Source organism: Fundulus heteroclitus, chromosome 14 (assembly GCF_011125445.2).
Source record: "Fundulus heteroclitus isolate FHET01 chromosome 14, MU-UCD_Fhet_4.1, whole genome shotgun sequence".
NCBI lineage: Eukaryota > Metazoa > Chordata > Actinopteri > Cyprinodontiformes > Fundulidae > Fundulus > Fundulus heteroclitus.
The window spans coordinates 30991182-31004942 of NC_046374.1; the positions used below are offsets into that span (position 1 = coordinate 30991182).

General features: G+C 39.9%; 1 protein-coding gene across 1 annotated transcript; it reads left to right on the forward strand.

Moving 5' to 3' along the window:
* Positions 1–264: 264 nt before the first annotated feature.
* LOC105915453 lies at positions 265–7666 on the forward strand. The gene is made up of 11 exons (XM_021308977.2): positions 265–399; positions 477–661; positions 993–1133; positions 1948–2086; positions 2183–2558; positions 2998–3136; positions 5460–5603; positions 6499–6551; positions 6725–6804; positions 7218–7347; positions 7431–7666. The coding sequence occupies exons 1-10, from the start codon at positions 286–288 to the stop codon at positions 7317–7319; spliced, it is 1473 nt and encodes a 490-aa protein (XP_021164652.2). The 5' UTR covers positions 265–285; the 3' UTR covers positions 7320–7347; positions 7431–7666.
* Positions 7667–13761: the final 6095 nt, after the last annotated feature.

Here is a 13761-nt window from a genome sequence, read left to right on the forward strand (position 1 = left end):
TCTGTAGAGGACCGTTCCCCATTGCTTCCCTAAGTGAGTTCTAATTACTGCATTACTGCCTGGTCCAAAACCTGTACAGAGACCAAACAATGCCAATAATGCCAACTGATACTGTCAATGCCCTTTTAATTTCAAAACAATTAATGTCTTGTCATTCCGGACTGTTCAGTGTGCGCCTGTGTCCTGGAACTTGATTTAAGAAGGCGGGGCAGAAGGAAAGGTGTCTTTTAACTGAGAGTTGTTCATCTAATCCATTGTTTTTGCAGACGGGCTCAGACATCCACTATGCTGCTGTCTGTGCTTCTGCTGCTGCTGCTCAGCAGCACACAAGCTACTCACTTTTTGGGCACAGTGATGACCTACTACCCAAAACAAACCCATGCAGATGGATCCGTGACGGTGCGTATATACACAGCTGATAAGCATCTAGACATGGGATAGTGTTTTGTTAAACCTTTTCGCCTTTAAATCTGCAGGTGTTTGTACGTTACAAGCTAAACTTCCACTCGTGCTCCTACTCTGACACATGGTATTGCAGCGGTTCTTGTGGGAGTTCGGCTGTCACACTAGAAGAGGTTGACCTGGAAGCAAGTGGAGAGTGGTGTCAGCAAGAGGGATTAATGACTCCGGTTATTTTTCCATACTTTTACACCCAGTTTAGGTAAGGAAGCTTTAAAAATGCCTATTGCAGTTGTTTTTGATAATTATCCATATGTTTTGCTTTTGTCTATCTGCCTTTTTTTTTCCAACATAAAAATGCAATCTTTTTAAATTTTCTAGAAGTCTTGCAGGACGATACCAACTATTCGTCCAGAGCTTACACTTTTCTGGAATATGCAAATCCTACTTATTATTATTTTTCAGGGTATAAGAGAAAAGCACAGGAGAGTAATATTCAACATCAAACTCAGTGATCATTTTGACGACCAGAAGCCTGATCACCCCCATTTGATTACAGAATAAAGAGTTTTGGACTTCTCTTTCCACTAAAGGCTGTCGGGTGGTAACTGGATAGAAAACATCCATAATGGCGTTGTCTCTTGGCAAGCTTTGACTGGCATGGAATTGAGGAAACGATCTGACACCGGGAGAGCAAACAATTCCCCTCAGAGCACCATCCTGCCATTAGTGAGGTAGGCATCTTCCCTCTGCATATTCTGTGAATGAAGCCTAACTAGGGATAACAGATGTTTACCTTTCATTTCAACAAAATCCTCCTTGATGATCACCTTGAGGAACCTGTGAGTCAAGTTACTAACAATAACTAACTAAGTAACTAATTAGATTAGATTCAGATTAGATTCAACTTTATTGTCATTACACAGGTAAAAGGCAACAAAATGCAGTTTAGGTCTAACCAGAAGTGCAATAGCAGCAAGTGCAGGATAAACAATGGTTCCATAAGTACAGGACATGGATATGTACTGAATAAATATCGAGACGGATACTATTATAAACAGAATTTTACGGATAGATTTGTCCTATGAATATAATATATAGATAACTAGTATTGTGAACTAAATTTACAGGTGGATATGTACTGAATATAATATACAGGTGGATATTACTATAAATAGAGTTTTTACAGATATGTACAACAATAGGACAGTGACTGGATGGAAATGTGGAATACGCTATTCTTTTGATCTTGTCTAGGCTTCTGTAGCCGGACTTTGACAGATGAAGACAAGGGAAGCTGAAAAAAACAACTTGCTTATGGTTTGAGGAGGGAAAAGATGGTTACGGATGTTCGTAAGGATCAGACCAAAAGCAAACGATAGAATGAAAAAAAAAAACTCGGGAATAAGGGTTTTACCTCAGAGTAATGTGGCAGAAACCGTAGAACTCTGGGAAAACCAGAGGCTCAGAGAAAAGAAAGATGATGAGGAGAAGGAGGTCGAAGCTCAGTGGCGAAAGCTGGATTGACACATAACCTTTCTCTTTCAGAGTTCCTTCAAACTGTCGGAGAGACTTCAACCTGTTGGCGTTTGACCCAGATGGAGACAACGTTAAATGCAGATTTGGTTCCGATTCACTGTCTGAGTGTAACCCCTGTGCACCACCATCTGTCCTAGACCTGTCATCAGTGAGTGGCCCATAGCTTCTACCTGCATGTGGGATTTACAAATATTCACACAGCATAAATTGTTTCCTCAAACTAATCTGGTGTTTTCTTGTGCAGTCTTGTACTCTTTCCTTCAACGGAACCAGCAGCACCTATGCAGCCAGCAGCATCAACACAAACAGCAGCATCTATGCAAACAGCAGCATCTACGCAAACAGCAGCATCTACGCAAACAGCAGCATCTATGCAAACAGCAGCATCTACGCAAACAGCAGCATCTACGCAAACAGCAGCATCTACGCAAACAGCAGCATCTACGCAAACAGCAGCTTCAACACAACCAGCAGCATCAAAGTAGGTCCGTATGCAGTGCAGCTGGTATTGGAGGACTTTCCAAGGCAGAACATTACGTTGACTAATCCCAGTGGGCTTCAAGAAACCAGAACAGCCAATCAGGCAATCAGCAAAATACCACTCCAGTTTGTTTTACAAGGTAAGAGTTTCCCAGCATGTGCGTTATACAGCCACAATCTTTCTTCACTCACCAGTAGGGATGTAACGTTACATAAAAATAACACTTCTGTACATTTTCGATTCTCTTCATTCAAGGAAAAAAAGTAAACAAAAGAACTGGCCACTATAGAACTGACTGGAAATTTGGCTTGATGTATTTTTAATAGTAAGCGGGTATTGCAACTTTAGGGGAAGTTTAAAGTTCCCCTACAGAACATTGAGGTATCGAACACATTTGTTTGATACATATCCAAATAGAACCAGCAGGTGTGTACAAGAGATTCTTGGTATGAGTATGCGTACTGTTACATCCCTACTCTCTGGAATCCATTTTTCCCATTTTTAGAAAGCTTGGTCCATCAGTCTGGCCTGCCAAACTGCTTTTTATTTTAATTTGACACTTTTCTGCTTAATTCTAGTGGACCCTCCGGTAGACTGCACAGAAGGAATATTTCTTCCAAAATTACTGCCTCCAACTCCAGAAAACAGAGCTCAGTTGTTCACCAGGGTGAATCAAGCATTGGAAATTAGTATCAATGCAGAGGCCATAAATAGCACGTAAGTGAAAAACACAAAACGAATACATCTACTCTGTTTGGGAAATATGTGTTGAAAATTGTTACTTTTGAGAAATATCAGAGTTTAGGTTTCGCATTCATCTACTAGTGGAGGATATCTATCCTTTTTAGTAAAGATATAAGACTTTGTGCCTCCTATGTTTTAAAAGTGCAGTTTGATTTGTGAAAGGCAAAATGATCTTGGAGAAAACTCGATTCTGATTGGCTGAAGGGTGTCAGTCTAAAAAGTGTTATAGGACACATATAAAAAGGTACCGGTCAACTAGCCTGATTGTTCTAAATCATTGAGCTCCCTCAAACGTTAGCTGGTAACGGCAAGACCGGTGACACTGGTTACCCTTGAAATGTGTCGCATCGAGAGATATTGAATAGTTCTCTCTCTTACGATTTTAAGGGTGAAAATACGTTAAATATTAATAATTGAATTTAGATTTATTTCCTTGGTAAGTCACCACGATATAAGCAGGATAATGTCCTTCGAGGTATCAATTATCAGAAATGAATGGACTTAATTTACTGCCCAGAGTGCTCCGATGACCACGGGCACTACTGTGGTCTTCACCCTCCTGTCTTTGTAGTTCCTCCCTGAGTCCTTGGAATTTCTCCAGTTTCACGTGCTCCTTTTCATGATGTGTCAATCCCTCGGGATAGCCACATCAATCACACCGGCTGTCTTCTGCTCCTTATCAATGATCGCAATGTCCGGTTGGTTGGCCATTACCATTTTGTCTGTTTGTATCTGGAAGTCTCAGAGGATCTTAGCTCCGTCATTCTCTACCACCTTGGGAGGTGACTCCCATTGTGACCTTGGGGTCTCCAGTTGGTATTCTGAACAGATGTTTCTGTACACTATACCAGCCACTTGGTTATGGCATTCCATGTTTTGCCCGGCCCTTGTTCTTGCTACTGAGCTGACTTCTCAGAACTTGCCTTACTTGTTGCAGGTATTTGGCTCTTGCTGCTTTGCGTGTGGCCTCTTGGTCGTTGCCATTTGATTGAGGTATTTCACAGCATTTATAGCTCCTTTGAACATCTGCTATTCTCCCTTCTGGGAATGCAATCACCTCAGTGTGGATTACCTTGCCTCTCTTTGTCACCATCCGGCCACATTTCTCCAGCCCGAATGACAGCCTGACCTCCCGGCTGTGGATCCTGGTGGTGTGGATCAGCGAGTTAATGTCTCGCCCACTCTCAGCGCACAGGTTTATGTCATCCATGTACAGGACTTGGCTGATAGTGGCAAAATTCCTGAATCAGTATCTATAGCCAGACTTATTTGGCTATGGTGGTTCAGGCCTATGCAGAACAGCACAGGGGACAGAGCATCTCCTTGGTGTTTTCCACATTTGATGGAGAGTTGTGCAAATGGCTTGAAGACAGCCTCAAGGGAGGTTTTCCACAGCCTCATTGAGTTTGCAATGAAGGCTCTCAGAGTGCTGTTGACCTTATACAGCTTCAGACATTCCAGGATCCATGTGTGTGGCATTGAATCATAGGCTTTATTGTAATCAATCCATGCAGTACACAGGTTTGTTTGTCTGCTTTTGCAGACTAGGTCTGGACTGTTGTGTAAACCAGCAGCTGGTGTTTGGCTCCTCTGGCCTCTTTACCGCCTATGATGCCTGACAGAAGCTTCCATGTTGTGGAGAGACGGTAGTTGGTAGGGGTCGTATTCCTTCTGGGGGTCTTTCATTATCAGGACTGTTCTGCCCTTTGTCAGCCATTTGGTCCCTGTGATGGTCGGACCATCAATTGGATTTGGAAAAAGCTGTTTCTGGTCTGATGAGAAGTACAACCCACAGCTATAGTTTACGGGAGTAACAGGAAACAGTTTCATGACTGGTTTGTCTGGAGTTTTTCTTGGAACTTTTAAAATAAAAAGAAAGTGTAATCAGGGTTGACCTTGCCCTGTTTCTGGGAAAATGTCATCCGGTATGTCTAATTGCTTTGAATTTTTTTCAAGGTTGTGAGAAGGTGTGAACGCATTGCAGTATTTGAAAATCTTTCAGTATCCAAATGTTTACTGGAATGAAACAGACCTAAAGTTATCCAGAAGTAAAGGTTAACGCAAGATTTGAAATCACAAAGGGTTAATAATGATCATTGTTCATTATTATTAATTATTTAGATTTTCATAACAACCACATATTTCTATTTAATTTTCTTTATTCAAACATTATCTTCAGAAATACTAATCAAATATTATGTACGACTGGTAGTAATGCTGTCATCTTAAGGGACATGTCTTCATTTGTATATTTTTTATATTTTGGGAAATTTACTGTTGCGTTTCTCTGGTGAAGGATCTCTGAGCTCCTGTTCAGCGGGCCGTCCGGTATGGTCAAGAATTCATTTGGATCAGGACACTTTGCACTGAGATGGACGCCATCGGCGAGAGACGAAGGAGAAAGCCACCCCGTCTGTTTTGTTGTCCAGGGAACATTATAGTCAGTATCTTTTTATAAAATACCAGTTTAGCTCTTTAAAATATACTGTATATATAAATAACCAATGCAATTATTTAACAAATCCCAAACAAATAAACCTTGCTGTTAGTTTTTTTTTTTTAACAAACAGACCCATAATTTTTTTGAAGCAGTAGATTCTTTCCTTTTCTGCCACTTAAGCAAAGGGGTAACAGGACATCCCTCTCCCCTGCGATACTTTCAGATCCTTCCAAAGGCCCTCCCAGCACAGATTAAATATATAATGTTTGCAGGAGGTTTTGGGCCCGGCCCCAGGATTTATTCCAGTGGGATGTGAGCAGAAGACCCTCAAAATGAGGTACATGACAGGCATCCAAATTGGATGCTTGAACTACCTCAGCTGATCCCCTTCAATGTGAAGGAGCAGAGACTCTGCTCCGAGCTTCTTATCCTAGCTCTAGAGTTCTGCCATCTAACAGAGAACATCAATTTAAGCCACACTGTGAACAAGCAGGATGGAGGACACATCCTGTGACGGGGCACAAGCTCGACTTTGTGCCAACAATAAAGACACAGTTCTTGTTTTAGTACCAGAACCAGATAGTCTTTGAAAGCCTCCCCAGAACCCAAATCTGCTACTACACCCCAACAAAATGACTTAGACCTTTCAGATCCACACCAAACATGTGGACTGAATATTTCCCATCACCTCTGCTGCAACTGTGCAAGGGTAAAGATTTGATTTTAAACAGAATTAAAGGTTATCACCTGACTTTTTTTCACCTTCTTGCCATATTAGCTCCCTCTGCTAAATCAGTTATAACATTTAGATAATTATATTCAACTTCTTGTAAGGAAGTTGAGTTATCTTACAATTTCTTCATCATCTTAATACTCTATTTTTTTCCTTTCATAGTTCTGCCAAGTATCACTCCGAGCTCCGATGTGTCATTGTGCATGTCGGGTACGGTGAGTAAACTCCCTAATCTCATCCTGACACATTAGTGTGTCCATTATATGATGAAACAAGCCTTAATGAAGATAAGTGTGTTTATTAGCCAGTGGAAGAAAATGGTTAGAAATATTTGCCAGTTAAAAAGGTTCACTAACCTACACTGTAATGTCCATTTGCTGTAATTTAGATGTTTTAGCCAGAGTGAACATGAAGGTTTTTTCTTCACTGACATCTGGAGGCAACATCAGTGATGCCCTTCTGCAAGAGGTGAGTTTATGTCCAACTCTGCAGAGACCTTTGCTTTCTTCTTCCGTTTATTTAATCGACAAGAATAACACAGAGGATAGTGCACCAATCAATTGTGATCAATACTATGAAGTACTGTTTCTGATATTAAACAGTCAAAAATGAACAGCTGTAGTTCTACAATTTTATATTTTGTCCAAGTCATTCATACGCCATTCATCACGTCATTGTTTCTGATACATAACTTTATATTTCTGAATCATCACAATGATTAGGTCCATACAATGTAATGAAGACGTATGTGTGTGTATTTGTGATATTTCACTGAAAATTTCCTATCAAGATCAAATATGATTTTGATCAGTTTATGAGCTCTTGGCTGCTACTTTGCTTAAAATTGTCAAACGGATGGGTTTTATATATACATATCCTAGATTAAAGAAGAGCTGGTGAGACTGGGGCTGCCTTCAAACACCACTCTGAATCTGCTGAAAAGTCACAGCGTGTTAGTCAACACAACTATACCCGGTGTTTAATCGAGAAAAGTGCATCATATCCCTGCAGGTAAATGTGTTTGTGTGTGTTTTTTACTTTAGTTACTGTATATTTCCTGTAACATGGGTCTTATCTTCCTAATCTCATTTCAGGAGGTTTGTTGCTGCTGCATTCAGGTGTTTCATCCTTGCATTTAGTGTTTTAATCCACAACTTAGGTGTTTAGTTATTATCCTATAATGGAACATGTGTTTTATTTTATTTTTAATTTATGTGCTTGGAATCTGATAAGTCATACATTATAGTTTTAAGTATCAATAAATTTCCCTGGGCAGACATCTTTTCTTACTTTTATATACTATTGTATGTGATCACAATAAATTACCAGCCTTTCTGACTTCCTACAGACTTTCTCCGTCTTGTGTTTGGACTTTAATACTTCAGCAATATTTTAAGATAATCAAACCTCGGATTTGGAGCAAACTGAAAAGGATTCCCAGGCATGGATCACATTAGCAATTTTTACTTTAGCAATTTTATTTATATAGCGCCAATTCATGAAACATGTCATCACAAGGCACTTTACAAAGTCAAGTTCAATCATATTATACAGATTGGGTCAGATTGTACAGATTGGTCAAAAATGTCTTTTATAAGGAAACCAGTTGATTGCATCAAAGTCCTGACAAGCAGCATTCACTCCTGGAGAAGCATAGAGCCACAGGGAGAGTCGTCTGCATTGCTAATGGCTTTGCAGCAATCCCTCATACTGAGCAAGCATGAAGCGACAGTGGGAAGAAAAACTCCCCATTAACGGGGAGGAAAACCTCCGGCAGAACCGGGCTCAGTATGAACGGTCATCTGCCTCGACCGACTGGGGTTACAGAAGACAGAGCAGAGACACAACAAGAGAGACAAAAAGCACAGAAGCACACATTGATCCAGTAATCTGTTCTACATTAGATGGTACTAGCGGGTGATCTGTCTTCTCTGGATGATGTCACAGTTAACAGAACACCAGACCAGGTGTACCTACTATGAAGATAAAAGAGAGAGAACAGAAAGTTAAAGCAGAAATGACAACACGTAATGCATAATTGAAGAACAGTAGAACTCTATAGAGTGAGAAAATTAGATCATGATGTCTTCCAGTAGCCTAAGCCTATAGCAGTAAAACTATAAAGGTAGCTCAGAGTAACATGAGCCACTCTAGTTATAAGTTTTGTAAAAAGTTTTAAGATTAGTCTTAAAAGTAGACAGGGTGTCAGCCTCACGGACCAAAACTGGGAGTTGTTTCCACAGGAGAGGAGCCTGATAGCTAAAGGATCTGCCTCCCATTCTACTTTTAGAGACTCTAGGAACCACCAGCAGACCTGCAGTCTGAGAGCGAAGTGCTCTGTTAGAAACATACGGGGTAATCAGAGCTCTGATATATGATGGAGCCTGATTATTAAGGGCTTTATACGTTAGAAGAAGAATTTTAAATTCTATTCTTGATTTAACAGGAAGCCAATGAAGGGAAGCTAAAATTGGAGAAATATGATCCCGCTTGTTGATTTTCATCAGAACTCTTGCCGCAGCATTTGGGATCAGCTGAAGACTTCGAACTGCATTTTGTGGACTTCCTAATAGTAAAGAATACAATAGTCCAGCCTTGAAGTAACAAATGCATGGACTAGTTTTTCAGCATCACTCCTGGACAGAATGTTTCTAATTTTGGCGATATTCCGGAGGTGAAAAAAGGAAACTCTGGAAACCTGTTTAATATGGGATTTAAATGACATGTCTTGGTCAAAAATAACACCAATATTTTTAACTTTAGTACCAGAGGCCAGGTTAATGCCACCCGGATCAAGTGATAAATTAAGTAGTTTATTTTTTGAGGACTCTGGTCCAAAGATTACAACTTCTGTCTTGTCAGAATTTAGATGCAGGAAATTTAAAGTCATCCAGCTTTTGATGTCATCAAGATATGACTGCAGTCGAAGTAACTGATTGGATTCATCAGGATTTATGGATAAATATATACAACTTCGGTCTTGTCAGAATTTAGATGCAGGAAATTTAAAGTAAAGCAGCATTGTTAGTTACACCATCCGATGCATCAATGAAACCAGTAATGATTAAGCTGCTTCCAGACGGGTGTAAATATTGAAAGGAGGTTTTTAATTTATTCTTTAACCAGCAGCCAGGGCTGAGAGATCTTTCTGAGAATCGGTGCCCATTGCAAAATAATTTTAGACTTTGCACCCCTTGGTCTACAGTATATGCTGACATTTTCAAGATTTTTCCATTGATATATATATATATATATATATATATATATATATATATATATATATATATATATATATATATATATATATATATATATATATATATATGAAAAAAGAGTACAAAAACTACCCAAACCAGCCTGGCCATATTAGACGCAGTGGTTGTTGCCCTTGATAAATCATGAGCGCGGCTGAATTTTGTAGTTGGTTTTCTCTCGCTACACCCGGGCCTGATGACAGCCAGATTTTTGTAAAATGGAGTCACTTAAGTAGAACCTGTCAGACAGGCGTGAAGTAGACAGGAAAAAAATTAAAAAGCAACACATAAAGCCCTGATCTTAGGATATTGAATAGGCATCAATCTCTCTAGAGAGGGTAGTAAGGCCATTTCTGATGCTATGGGAGTCTAGCACAAAAACAGAAGAAATCTGGGGTGAGAGTACTGTGTTTTTTTGTTTGGCATGTAGAGCTGGCTTTTGTGTGACGAGTCTCTTTTGAAGCTTAGTTTTCTTTCTATCCTCTGTGTGAACTGGATGATTAACTAGATTATAGTAACACTATAATTTACTGTATATTTCTATCAGCTCCCCCAGGAGGGCCACTAGGGGGTGCCACTAGGGGGTGCACGAACTGAAATCTGTAATGGCGGTGTTATGCAATAACGCCATGATGAATAATTGATCTCTCAGCACACTTCTCAGCACATTTCTCCTCAGCACACAGGGAAGAGAACCCCAGATTCTGCCGAAAGCCAGCAGCAGAGCCCATGCTGTATGCTGAGGAAAACCCCTGCTCAAATCGGACTGCATCCCGGTCAAAGAACATGGCCTCGGGGCGCGCATGTGGCGCAGCGGGTAGCGCGACCCATATACGGAGGCCTTAGTCCTCGACGCGGTCGACCCGGGTTCGAATCTGACCTGCGGTCCTTTGCCGAATGTCTCTCCCACTCTTCTACCCTCCTTCCTGTAAGCCTACTTTTGGAAAAAGCGAGCCACTAGAGCCGCAAAAAATCCCAAAAAAAAAAACAAAAAAAAAAAAACATGCGTTGCCAAGCTGCCCGACCATGCTGTTTAGTTAGCTCTGAGCTTCAGAGCTAAACCCTAGCCTGCCAAGAAGAAACCAACGGTTCTCCCTCCTTCAATGCTCCTTCCATGAATGGCCAAACTGGACATAACTGACACGAGATGAAGGACAGGTTTGGGCAGCGGGTGAAGTTAAAAGGTTTATCGGGAAATGTTTGTAAACCATGGTGTTTAGAACAAAAGGGCTAACCAGTAGCTCGCGCTAGCCAACATGCTATTAGCTTTGCTAACATCCGGTTTCGGACATTTCAAAAGGAGTTTGTTTTAATGCATAAATCGTAACTGTTCTGCTCCGCCATCTTCCGATGGTGTTATGAGCCTTATTCCCGCATCAATATGGTATATTAATGCCGGTTTTCAAGGCAATTTTGATAACTTTATGTTGTAACCTCTTAGCCACTGAGTTGCTACAGCAACCCCTAGCGCCCAGAGGTAGAATTGCATAAAAAAAGGCAAACAATTCTGAATTAAATGATTTTGCAGTACAAACCGGTCCTCAGAATATTATTTCAACAAATAATGTTTTGTTTAACTTGGGCTTTGCATTGTGAATGGATTGAAATACATGGCAAATGTTTTAACTCCATTCCATGTTTTTGGAATCAGACCTTCAGTGAACAAGGATTCACTGAGTTATTCTGATCATGATCAACCACTCTTGTTTGTCTTTTGTTTGTTTTTGCACGTAAATAGTTCCTTAGCTTAGCTTCTTTTTATTTTCATTTTGCTTAGTAGTTTAGTTAAGTTTCACTAGCCTAGTAGAGAGGATTTATTAATCGAAATATTGTGTTAATTCAGTTAAACAGCATTACATAGTGATGTTCTCTGGATGTTCATTTTATTTCTGTTATTAAATTATTTAACTTGAAAAGAAGTTGTCACTACTTTATTTTACGTGCGTGCAAGTTTTGCTGTTAAAAGATCGCTAGTGCTCGAATTCATCCCTTTCAACCATTGTCTTGATATCTGCTTAAGAGCTGATCATCACCAGACAATACTTAACAGACAGAGAGTTATTTATGAAACATTAAATTACTTTAAACAGTGCATAATTGCACAACAGCGGTTTGACAGTGTTTTTTCCCCACACCATAAAGACATGTAAATAAACATTTCCTTTGTGGAAACTAAAATAAAAACAGCAAATTTAATAAATAAATAAAATGTATTGACATGTAAGTCTGTTTATTTAAAAAATTCTTGTTCTACGCTTCATTTTAAGATGAATTTATCTTCTTCTACGCATTATGCTTCAATGCGTAGAAGAAGCAGCTTGTGCCCTCCACTTCATTCATTTTCGCAAATATGCTCAGTTGGCTGAAACCAGGGAATTGGAGGCAACAGACGAGTGAATTGCAAACCAATGACAAATGTCTCTCCAACTCCTTCCTCGCTTCACGTCGTGTACGTCAGTAGAGGGACAATTGAATTCGGGCCTAAAGTTTTTACAAGCTTAAACTGAGCGGCCAGTCTCTTTGGATGGTGCAGCGCGTACAAACAGCGCTGCTCATGTTGGGACACTTAAGGGGTTCGCGGGAACCCCTTAGAATAGATTAAAAGACATTGGTTTTATTTGGATTTTTCAAGAAGAAAATAAATACACAGGTCACGGTTTCAAGATTGTAACACGTCATAGAGCAAACATAGTTCAGTAGTAAACTGGTTCATCAAGAAACCACATATCACACTCGCTTTTTACTTTGCAGACCTTGAAATTAACCGTTTAAGCCGATCAGATGAGCAAGAGAAAAATATGAATGCTGATGGGTACAAAAAGACATTCTGTCATTTTCAAAATCCCTTCTACAGTTTAAATAAGTTTTTGTCATTAGTTTTCCAAATAAAAACTTTTTTTTATTAGTTTACATGTTTGAAAACAGCTCTAAATCTGATTTTTTTGTAAAGGTTTCTTCATAAAATAAAATAAAAGCTTTGTGATCCTAAAACATGCAGCAGATCCCAAACTGGACCCCTGACAGCGTTCGACTGACGGCTAACGGTTAGTTTCAGGCCTTCTCTGTTTGTGCAGACATTCCTTCACGCTGTCTGACAACACAGAAGCTAGAGTGCGCTTGCTTTGTTTCAGTAGAACAGTTTAACTAGAACAGTCAAAAACAGTCCTAAACAAATGTGTTTTTAATCTTGATTTAAAATAACTCATGTTTTCCACACTTTTACAGTTTTCTGGAAGTTTGTTCCAGATAAGTGGAGCATAGGAACTAAATGCTGCTTCTCTTTGTTTAGTTCTGGTTCTAGATATGCAGAGAAGGCTGGAGCCAGAAGACCTTAGTGCTCTGGATGGTTGATACACTGATAACAAGTCTGTGATGTATTTAGGAGCTAAGCCATTTAGGGATTTATAGACTAACAGAAGTATTTTAAAGTCTATCCTCTGAGATACAGGGAGCCAGTGTAAGGACTTTAGAACTGGGGTGATGAGCTCTACTTTCTTGGTCTTAGTGAGGATGGAAATAAATAAACGCATGGATTAGTCTTTCCAGATCCTTTTGAGACATTAGTCCTTTAATCCTGGAAATGTTCCTCAGGTGATAGAAAGCTGACCTTGTAACTGTCTTTAGATGCTTTTGGAGGTTCAGGTCTGGGTCCATCACTACTCCCAGGTTTCGGGCCTGATCAGTGATTTTTAGCTGAAGCGACTGAAGCTGTGTGCTAACTTTTAATCTCTCCTCTATTGGTCCAAATATCATTACTTCTGTTTTGTTTTTATTCAATTGAAGAAAATTTTGGTACATCCAAGCATTGATTTCTTCTAGGCATTTACTCAGTGCCTGAACTGGTTCATAGTCACCTTGTGACATGGGGATGTAAAGCTGTGTGTCATCTGCGTAGTTATGGTAGCTGATGTGGTTGTTTTTTATGGTCTGAGCAAGAGGGAGCATGTAGATGTTGAACAGGAGGGGACCCAGAATGGTTCCTTGGGGATCCCCACATGTGATTTTTGTCATTTCTGATGTAAAGTCACCTACTGATACAAAAATAGTTGATATGTTGATATGTCCCGCCTGCTGCTCAGTGCGCGGCCCTCCCCTCCAGGGGCAGACTTTCTGTCTCTGCATTTGACAAACTGAGGGACCGCTCAGAAGTATATATATAAAAATAAATGAA